The sequence below is a fragment of the Nyctibius grandis genome, chromosome 5 (genome assembly GCF_013368605.1).
Source record: "Nyctibius grandis isolate bNycGra1 chromosome 5, bNycGra1.pri, whole genome shotgun sequence".
Lineage (NCBI taxonomy): Eukaryota > Metazoa > Chordata > Aves > Nyctibiiformes > Nyctibiidae > Nyctibius > Nyctibius grandis.
In genome coordinates this window covers 60,535,006-60,545,662 of record NC_090662.1, presented here as the reverse complement: position 1 = coordinate 60,545,662, position 10,657 = coordinate 60,535,006, and the positions used below count along the sequence as shown (strand labels likewise).

The window sequence follows — 10,657 nt, the reverse complement described above, 5'->3', positions numbered from 1 at the left end:
CGGAAGCGGATCGGCCATGTTGCCGGGTGACCCTGGGAGCGGTGTCGGGAGGGAGGCGGCGGGGTCCGCCGAAAGGAAGTGGCAGCCGTGAGGGACCCGGAGCGCCTCCCCTTACCACTCTCTGTCCTTCTGGGTGAGTGCGATGCGGCCGGTCCCCGCGGGGCCGCCGCGGGCTCGAACCCAGCACGGGACCCCGGCGGGGAGCGGGCGCTGCGAGCGGCCCTGGGGCGGCCGCCCATGGGAAGGGCCCGGCCGCGAGGCCCGCCGGTTCCCCCGCAGTGGGGCGTGCGGCCTTTCGCTCTGAGAGAGCCCGTTATCCCCGTTAGAGAGGCTGTCCCGTCCATTCCCGGGCCGCAGAGGACGGCGGTGTGTGGGGGCCAGCAGTGGAGGGGGAGGCGGCGGCCTGTGCGTCCCTCGGGGAGGGAAAAGCTGACTCGGATCCCGCGCTTTGTCACCTCCCTCTAGGTCGCCCGTCCACGCACTCGTCCCCCATGGCAGCGTGGTCCCGGGAGGCTGTCCTGACCCTCTACCGGGCTCTGCTGCGCCAGGGCCGCGGGCTGCGCTACACCGACCGGGATTTCTACCTCGCTTTCATCCGCCGCGAGTTCCGCAAGAAACGGGGGCTGCAGCGGCTGGAGGACAAGGAAAGACAGTTGGAGAAGGGGCAAGCTTTCCTGCAGAGCAAACTCGGGGGCCTGGTTTAGAGATTCCCCGTGGCTCCTTTTGGCCCCGCTTCCCTCTTCTTTCCAAAATCCCCTCACCAACCAAAAGAGATGGCTAACGCTCCCTGCCCACCACTATTGTGAGGAAGTCTGGAAGGTGCTTCCACAGGCACACCAGGAGCGCTCTCCTGTTCTCTTTACAAATGCATTAGGTCACAGGTAGGTCATTTACAATGATATAACTGTGTTGCTCATGCTACTATTGCATTGTAACATGGTTACAATGATATAACCATGTTGCTCATGCTACTGTTACAGTTAGCTTTGTGAAAGTGGATTTTTTTTCTGCCTAGGGATGAAGAGTGACTGTGTTCCTGGTTCATCAAGGCAGGAACATTCCTCCTGAGACTATAGCTTGGCCTTAGAAAAACCTAAGGGCAGTTTTAAACCACCCAAGTCAGGCAGGCTCTGAACCTTTACAGCTGACTTAGAAAACAGATCTTGAGTCAGGTTGGAAGAGTTCCCTGGTGTTTTCATATAGGTTCACTGAGGAGCCACTTATGGGTACAGCAGTGGCAAAGTGTGTTTTACATGTGTGGTTGGCCAGGGAGACTCTTTAAATTTAACTATTAAGATCAGGTTAAATGGGAATTGGAGGAAACAAAAGTACACATGTAAGAAAATATTAATGTTCATGTTATACATGACTTGTATGAGAGTCAAACCCACCAGCCTTGAGGGCAGGAATAAATGCCCAGTGAAAGCAAGGAAGCTGTTCCCTTTGTGGTGCATTGTGGTCTCTACTGTTGATTCTTGGGTGTCTTTGAAGTATCTGGGTCCAGCCATTGTCCAAAAATGAGTCAGGGAGAGGGTGCTCTGGGACTGCCTGTCAACTCTTGGGAAGATTCTGATTTGTTATGGACAGGCAGTTAAGCATCCCTGCATCGCCTTGTCTGTGGGCAAAATTACACGCATTAGCTTGAGAATAAGAAAATAAATTGGCATTAAAAAAGCCTTCCTTTGGTTGAGAACCACAAATTAAAAGGAAGCGATCTGAATGGTCACAGAGTTTTACATAACATAGAGGATTTTATTGCAAAACATTGCTGAAGTAAATCTTTCTTTTTTAAAAAGCATTAGGTGATTGCACAATTAAACCTGCTTCAATGGTTAGAAGCTCCATATCAAATTTGGGATGTTTTTCTTCAGGTCATAAACGGAGCTGGAAGCAAAGAAATGCTTCATTGCAGAGCTTGGTCAGTACTGTTGTTCTGGCATGCCTGGGAATAAGCAGCTCCTTGAGGGAAGAGAATTAAAGTGGCTGCAGGGCTAGGTGGTCCCTTCTAAGACCCCAAAGGAGCCATGAGAGTGGGGCAGAGGAGAAGGGTAGTGAACTGTTAGAGTTGCTGTGTTTTGACCCGTTTGTTTAATGCTCCCTCTCCTTCCAGGTGAGATGGCAGGCGCTGGGCAGCGCAAAGGGAAAAAAGATGACAATGGTATTGGCACAGCCATCGACTTCGTGCTGTCCAACGCCCGGCTTGTGCTGGGCGTGGGTGGAGCTGCTATGCTGGGCATCGCCACACTGGCTGTCAAACGGGTGAGTGAGTGTGTGGGACAGTGGGGTGGGAACTGAGCACGGGGGCACAGGAAAGAAGGCGTGGGGAGACAAAAAGACCCAAAATGCTGGGTAAAATGCAAACGTTGTTCCCTTAACGACTGGTGGTGTTGCTTTAGATGTATGACCGGGCAATCAGTGCTCCCAGCAGCCCCACTCGCTTGAGCCAGTCGGGAAAGAGAAGCTGGGAAGAGCCAAGCTGGCTGGGCTCCTCCTCACGCTTACTGACCCAGGACATGAAGGCTAACCTCAGCCGCTCCCTGCAGACCCTTCCCACTGATCCTTCGTCTGCAAACACAGGTAAGGAGAAGGGTGATGCGTCTGCGTTGCAGAATCGTCCAGGCTCATAAACCCTGTATTCATTTAAAGGAACGCAAGGAGAGAAGGAAGAGAATATTCTGTCTAGTCCAGGATTTTTATGTTTGGTTTGTTTTTTTTTTTTAAAGCAGGGTCTACTGGTAACCTCAAGAACTAGAAGTCAGATTGGGAACTAGTGAATAATACTAATCTATTTCCATTCTTCATTCTTCTCATGACTTCATGGTGTTAAGCTTTGTTCTCCCTCAGTCCTTTCTCTTTCAAACTGAATACTTACCTGTGCAATCTTATCTGATAAAAAGCTAGTGCATTCCTTTGAAGCTCTTTGTTGCCTTTCTTTGCACCATTCCAGTTTGTTCGTGCCTTAAGAGGGGAATATTCAAATTGTGAATGTACTAGCAATTTATAACAGTATTTCCTATATTATTTTCTACCATTTTCCTAATAATTTCTGTAACACTTTGCTTGTTTAGTGCTGCTTATCACTCAGTTAGTCTTCATTGGGCTATAAAAAGTCACCTGCAGTCTCCCTTTTGAGTGGGATAATAAGTAATGTAGAGTCCGTCAGTGTTTGTTATATGTGTTTGGTTGGTTTTTCTCACTGGTTTTACTTTCCATCTCTGATCATTTTGGGAGATATACACTTGGAGATTTAAAATAAAAATCAAGGACCTTCTTAGATTGAGTGAGTTTGAATCTGAAAAATAACAACCAAGCTTTAACTTGATTTCCAGATTCTCTGCAAGAAAGTCAGCTTCAGGATAGCAGTGGATTTTCTGCTGAGGAAACATTAAATAACTAGACAGCTGCGTTAAATGGAGTCTAGATCATTTGATTGGACTCCCCAAAGATGAGGATTGAGGAATGATGATGGTATCTTGCATTCTTGACTTAAAAATAAATTAAAACTTAAGATGGAAAAATAAGTTTTTTCAGGAACAGGCAATGAAGTCTTGTTCCCTGTGGTTTTCTGGGCTATTTCCTTTTCACATAAACCCTCAAATCTGTCCAAAAGACCCCAGTGGGACAAAAGACAGCAGCTGCTGAGGTTGGGCAAGATGGGTCTGTGCGCAGCTTGGTCAGCCATTCTGCATGTGCTGCGTGGCCAAATGCCTGTTGCCAAACAAATGTGCAACAGCTGATTGCCTTAATGGGGCCACTGACATGCACCCACAGCCCTTCCAAAGATCTCTTAGATCTGTAATTCCTCCTTAATTCTCATTGACAACTTCTGACACTCTTGGTCCATATTAAGAGAAGTCTGAAAGACAGGTGGGAAGCATTGACTTATTTCTTTAGGAAACAGGCAGAGAAAAAGGGGCTTAGAGAATCTGTGCAGGTTAGACATTGCTTAGTAACACAGATGGCAGCGTAAAGCGTTGTATTGCTGTACTGTGCCTAAGAGTGTGCTCTCTGCTCTTTGGCCAGTGAAAGTTTGAGGGACGTTTTCACTGGGGCTATGATTGCCTGAGCTCTGCTGGCTCCAAGATCTGTCAGCTCACCATCCTGATAAGTGTTGATCAGACTCCTGACAACTATTTCATTTCCAGGTGTGTGATCTTCTCTGATGTCGTACCCTAGTCAGGGCTGGGTTTTGCTGATAATCTGTAAAAATCCATTATGTTAAAAACTTAATGAGATCATGATGGTTGTTCAAGAGTGTTTTATCCACTGGTCTAGCATCATGTTGAAAGCTGAACTGGTAACAGTGCTGAGTTTTTGATGAAATTGAACGGAGGTACGTAGCCATTAAAATTACTTCCTTGTACGCAATATTAGCCTTGTTCTGGCTAAATTCCAAATCTAGTAACTTGCTTTCATCCAGTTTGATGCTCGTAGCAGTATCTTTTGAAGTTTCTCAGCACATCCCTTTTAACTGGTACCTGTGTAAAGCATGCAAAATGTCTGCTGAAAGCCTTTTGGGACCTGGGAGGCTGCAGTTCCGCCCTGATCAGTTCACAGTGAAACACTGCAGACAATCAACAGTTTTCCTTCTGTCTTGCAGACTTTTTCCGACCCACAAAGCCCAAGCCATCTGCCAAGAGGAGTCAAGTGGAGCTGAAAAAATCCTGCCTTCGTCTGTCTCTACAAGAAAAGCTCTTTGCTTATTATCGGAGGAAGGTGGCTATCCCAGCAGACGAGCAGGCCCGGGCCAAGCAAGCAGCTGTGGATATCTGTGCTGAGCTGCGCAGCTTCCTACGTGCCAAGCTGCCGGACATGCCCCTGCGTGACATGTACCTCAGCGGCAGCCTCTATGATGATCTGCAGGTAATTCCTGGGGCCGCGTGATGGGTCGTTATTCAGAAGGCTGACTAAGCAGGGGCATTTCAGGCGTCCCTGTTGGTGGTGCTGGCTCAGCACAACATTCCTCTGTAATAAGGCTCTTGGTGTCGCCTTTCCCACTGTGGAGCCAGGCGTTGATTCTTGCAGTACTGTTTGAACAGGCGTGACCAAGCTGCTCTGGCTTTGTCTGCAGCAAAGAATTTGCTTTTTGCTGGTTTATTTCTCCAGATTATCTCAGCCCTTCTTTCCTTCCCCTCTGTCTCTCCCTTTAGCTGTGTGTTTCTTGCTGTTTCTCCAGTAGACCCCTGTTTTCTCTCTGTCCCTTCTATCTCCTTCCTAATACATTATATTCCCTTAGAACTCCTGTGTATTCATGTAGATTTTCCCTACTCTTTTTTCCTAATGTATGACAGACCTGGGTTGGACAGCAGTCCCTGCTGCCTGTCTCCCTGATGGCAAGATGCCCATGGCTATAGCGTGTGATTCAGAGGCACACATTTTTGTTTGAGTCAGAGCTCTGGAATGGAGTGTTGAGTGTCCAGTGAAACTTAGATCTGGGGTCTTAATTACATTGGTGAAAAGGGATCTTTAATGACATTTTTCCAAACAATGTGGCAGACCAGGTGAGGGCAGTACCTAGTTGTAGCATGGGATAATTAAACCATGGCAACTTAAGGTTGTCTAGAAACTTAATACTCTGCCTCCTGTTTTAAATTATCGTGTGGTGTTGCGGTGCCCTGGGCCAGCTGCATCTCACATGCAAGGAGGGAACTTAGAGCAATCGAAGGCAAAATGATTCATCGATATGCAGTCCATGCCAGGTCCTGAAGTATTTGAAGATCTCTAAATAATACATACCATTTAAGCACTAGCTTGGGTTATACCTTGGAGTTATCCCACTGGCAATGGATAATAGTCATTCAGAACGTCTTTTGACAAAGGGAGGCTGTGAATCCCATGCAGAGAGGAGAGTGAGACAGATGAATCGTTATTCCAAGTTGTTTTGAACAGAAGTCTGTCTAAAGGTGGTGGATAAAACTGAGTGTGGAGAGAGAAAGCTTGTTCTTAACAACTTTTCTGTCTTGTGAAAGGTAGTGACAGCTGACCACATCCAGCTCATTGTGCCTCTGATGCTGGAGCAGAACCTCTGGTCGTGCATCCCGGGGGAGGACACTATCATGAACATTCCTGGCTTCTACTTGGTGCGTCGGGAAAACCCAGAGTATTTTCCCCGTGGGAGCAGCTACTGGGACCGCTGTGTGGTGGGAGGTTACCTTTCCCCCAAAGCTGTAGCAGATGCCTTTGAGAAAGTTGTAGCTGGCTCCATCAACTGGCCAGCAATTGGGACTCTATTGGATTATGTGATCCGTCCAGCAGCGCCCCCAGCCGATTTGACACTGGAAGTCCAGTATGATCCAGAACGGCATCTTTTTATTGACTTCCTACCATCCCTGACACTGGGTGACATCATTCTTGTGGCTAAACCCCATCGATTGGCCCAGAATGACAACCTGTGGCGACTGAGCCTGCGGCCAGCAGAAACGGCTCGCCTCCGAGCTTTGGACCAGTGTGATTCTGGCTGCCGTTGCTTGTGCCTGAAGATCTGTAAAGCAGTATGCAAGTCAAACCCAGCCCTGGGCCACCTCACTGCCAGCCAGCTCACCAATGTCATCCTGCACCTATCCCAAGAAGAATCCGACTGGTCCCAGGACATGCTCGCTGATCGCTTCTTGCAGGCGCTGAAGTGGTTGATCCGCTACTTGGAGGCAGGTGTCCTCCCTAGTGCTCTGAACCCCAAGGTGAACTTATTTTCAGAGCTCACCCCTGAAGAAGTGGATGAGTTGGGCTATACCCTCTACAGCTCTCTGTCAGAGCCAGAGGTCTTGCTGCAGACGTAATGGGGCCTTACCTAGGGAAGTGTTGATAGGGTTTAGCCAAGGTGGACTTAGATTACTGCGAAATGTGTCTCCTCCACTTCTCTCTCTCTGTCTCCTTTTGGTTCATTATATTTCCTGCTGGGGAGTTGGTGCTCCCACTGGATTTCTTGGTGCTACTGGTCCATTTCCACCATCTCTGCCCCAACAGGTACCCATTGGCTAGGGAAAAGAGCGTAAAACTGCAGCTCTAAGATCTTCGCATAAATTCTGCTGATGTTTAAGTGTCTACCAAAAGAAATAAACTGAACTATGCACTTCTTTCTCCTGTAGTACACTTAACTGCAGCGAGTCCATTTTGGTCTGAAGAAGGTGGAACTGGGCTGGTAAATCCAGTGATGATTTTAGCAGACTTGCATTGAGGTCCTTTCCTCCAGTCTGACTTTGCCCCATGTTTCTTTTTCTCTACTGTATCACACTGTCTCACTTTCCTCTTTTTTCTTTTTGTTTTTCTTTGTCCCTTTGACCCAGTCATGCAGGGCAGACTGAGTGAGATGTTTTGGATAAGGTTGTGTTTTGTAATTCTGCGTGGATAATGATTACACTGTCAGTATTTAGAGCTGTAGAGCTTGGAAGAGGAGAATACCCACAGCTCCTGCTCATACGGAGCCTTCTCATCCTTTGCAAGCTGGGTTCAGGAGCAAGGGCTGAGGCTTGTCCAGTCTGCTGCAATACAACCTCTAGTATGGGCCATTCTCACTGAACCTGTCGCAGGGGAGGAAGAAACCTTTGTGGTCTGTCTGTGTGATGAGGCCAAAGGAGCAGGGCTTCCCATTCCTGCCTAGCCAGATCTGCTGGGTGTTGCTGGTGGGAATGGCCCTGGGAATGGAGAACAGGGCGGCTCCTTAGATGTCTGTCTCTGGCCTAGAGGAAGAGAGGGTGATTATGGGGGAGGGGTAGGAGACACACGTGGGAACAGGGATATTTTTTTTTCCCCATCTTTTCCTGAAGAGCTTATGGCTGTTCTGGTTTATAGGAGGTGGAAGCAAGACTGTGTGCTTCAAAGGGCTTTGTAATAAGCACATGTAAGCCAGATTCTCACCAGCTAGAAGTCTGTTAAGGTGATAGGACTGAACTGGTGTCATCAGCAACGTTCTGTCCCATACACTGATATTAGGGTACGTATGCAGAGCTGGCATTTAGAGATATGTTGGCTTTGCCATCTGCTCTCTGTGTTTTAGTCCCCTCCCCAGCCACCTCAGAAGTGAGGCTGTCCATCCCCTCCCTCATTCCCATGCACTGACTTTCCAGTGCTCCCAGTTTACAATTACTCTTAGGAAGCTGGTGAGGGCACACCTTCCCATTCTGTCTGTTTGGACTTGCTGGTAACACAGTTCTGTCCACTCCTGTTTACAGCTGCTGTCAGGCCGTTCTCCCTTGGCTGCCCTTCCATCTGCTGCTGGCCTGCAGTATGGCTTTCAGGGGGCAGCTGCTACGCTGTTGGTATCTCCTACAGTAGCCATGTGGACTCTCTATACTCTGCATTCAGCCTTCTGGCCTTCTGTCTTCAAAAAGGGGGAGGGAGGGTGTCTTCCTGAGTCTGGGGCTGTCTCTCTCTCAAAAGACCAGCACAGCTATTGTTTTAGAAACATACTTGCCTTTCCCCAGCTTTAGTACCCTTTTTTCCCCCTCGCTGTCCAGCTTCCCTAGCCAACGGGTACTGCAGCAGCAGAGTTTGGAGGGAGCAGGAATCCTTTTCTCCTCCTTTCCTCTCAGGACTTCCCCCCACTTTGACAGAGAAGTGTCAAGGTGAGTTTCAGGAGTGGAACCACAGAGGGAGTCTTTAGCCCTTATATTCTTTTTTTAGAGGCAATGCTGGTGAGATGAGGGAGGGAGCATCTTTCTCAGACAATCCATCCATTTTAGCCAACCTGTCAGGTAGTAGTCCGTATACAGTGATAATGCAACGTTGCATTTTGAATTATTTAATCCTTGGGGTACTGGTATTTTCTAGACTGCCAGCTGTGTACTTTGAAGTTTGTGTGTGTATATAAAGTCTGTAGTGTATAAAGGTTAACAGAAATTCTGTTTGTATGATTTTGTGTTTTGTAAGTTTTGCAGCAGTCAGTATTGGTCAGCTGTTGATTGCTCTTCACTCTGGTTCCCAGATTTTTTCCCCTCTTCCTTTCCTTGCTCTCCACTGCCTTTCTGATGTCAGCCTTCCTACCCTAACAGCAGACAGATGAGACTTGCAGCCTATAGGCTATTGGGGGAAATTCCCCTTTCTTCTAATTACTTGAAGGTCAACAAAAATATTAAAATATCGGGGTTGTCAGGAGTTCCCTGTAAGTTCATTTCTTCAGTGTGATCTCACCCCTCGCTTGGTGCTGACTCCAATACCATGGTCTTCACGCAAGATTTGAGCAGCATCATGCTTTGGAATGATCAAAACTATAGATACAAAAAAGGTGATACATAAGCAGGAAGAAGCCACTGTCTGAGCTGGCTTGAGAACAGTTGCCACATACATATCTGTATATAGAATTTTTTACATGAATGCTTTTACTTCCTGGCAACCTAATGAATTAATATTTTATGGCCACTTCTTGCTGCTATTGAGCTCAATTTGAGTATCAAATGGAGACTGAAGCTGCCTTTTTGCCTTTTCTGTAGACTTTGCTCCACTTCACTTGAATCACTTCCATCATTTCTTCCCTTCAGTTTTTTCCCCTCCTCTGAGCTAGCCACAAGCCCGTTTTCCTGAGGCAGATGTTCACTGCCTACAGGCAGCTGCCACAGGGGGCAATAGCTGCCCTGGCAGTGGCAGTCTCAGCAAAGGCCAAAGATGTAATGGGTCACAGGGACACTGCAACTAGGAGTATTTCAAGAGCAGGGTCAGGCATAAGGGGCAACAGGCAGGGAAGAAGGAGCAGGGTAAGTATGCAGGAAACTTACACTAATGCTGTACCCAGCCTGTGGGTCAAACAGACTGTTGCAGGGTCTTTCAAACTGGCACCTTTCAGTATTAAATGCAGTACACGTGTTGACGTATAGCCCGGAGGGCTGCCTTACCTGTAGGTAGGCTCCTTCCTAGTCAAAGCTTGTAGCACAGAGCAGAAGGACCTAAAGCTGAATGTGAAAAGGGCAGCTCCTGGCCACCTTCCTGGCCGAGTGGCTCAGAGACAAATTGATTGTAAGAGGCGCAGAGCGTGCGTTTGGTGGGTTGCTCCCTGGACTCCAAGAATGCCTCGGTGCGTTCTGCTATAGTTTAGCTCACGTGAGCTTCCCACAAGATTGTAACCATGGGGCAAGGACCAACTTGCTCAGCAATGGGGTTTCACTGCTGCTGAGCTCCACTGCTTCAAGTCAGATGGATTTTTTTCCCAGTGTTTAAAAGCAATTATGGAAACAAGAGGCTGCTTTCTGCCTCCTGGCGAGCTGCCATCAGGGCCCTCACTCTTAGCATATGGGTACTCGCAGTGAGAAGTGAAGAGATGATTCCCCATCTCTCCCAGGCCTGGAGGCTGTTGATTTTAAAGGGTAAAGTCTAAGTGCATGGTCTGTGACAGAGTGTGTGAAATTCTGAAATAAAACGACTTTCCACAGTACCCTGGTTGTCTCTGGTGTGTTTATAAACAAAGGAGCATCTCTGCTTTTGTTTCAGTGCATCACCTTTATGCTGACATAATTCTACACCACACCAGTGCCTGGGGACCGACGTGTCCCTTGCCGATTCACTTGCTTTCCCTTTGCGGCTCTGGGCATTCAGCACTCTGCAACTTGAGAGAGCAATCAGCTCGGTGCTGCAGCGTGCTGGCTCCTGGCAGCGTTTGCAACGGTCACAAGATGATGCGTAATTATGGCGCTGTGCCTCCCATCCTTTCTGTGATAGCCCGCGTGCCCGG

At 48.1% G+C, this 10,657-nt stretch overlaps 2 protein-coding genes across 2 annotated transcripts; both read left to right on the top strand.

Annotated features, from left to right (window-relative positions):
- Positions 1 to 714, top strand: MIURF (mitochondrial elongation factor 1 upstream open reading frame). Its single transcript, XM_068401920.1, has 2 exons — positions 1 to 133; positions 466 to 714. The coding sequence occupies exon 2, from the start codon at positions 492 to 494 to the stop codon at positions 702 to 704; it is 213 nt and encodes a 70-aa protein (XP_068258021.1). The 5' UTR covers positions 1 to 133; positions 466 to 491; the 3' UTR covers positions 705 to 714.
- Positions 715 to 794: 80 nt separating this feature from the next.
- MIEF1 (mitochondrial elongation factor 1) lies at positions 795 to 10,360 on the top strand. Its single transcript, XM_068401919.1, has 5 exons — positions 795 to 881; positions 2,111 to 2,259; positions 2,397 to 2,577; positions 4,601 to 4,863; positions 5,970 to 10,360. The coding sequence occupies exons 2-5, from the start codon at positions 2,116 to 2,118 to the stop codon at positions 6,774 to 6,776; spliced, it is 1,395 nt and encodes a 464-aa protein (XP_068258020.1). The 5' UTR covers positions 795 to 881; positions 2,111 to 2,115; the 3' UTR covers positions 6,777 to 10,360.
- The last annotated feature ends 297 nt before the right edge of the window (positions 10,361 to 10,657 follow it).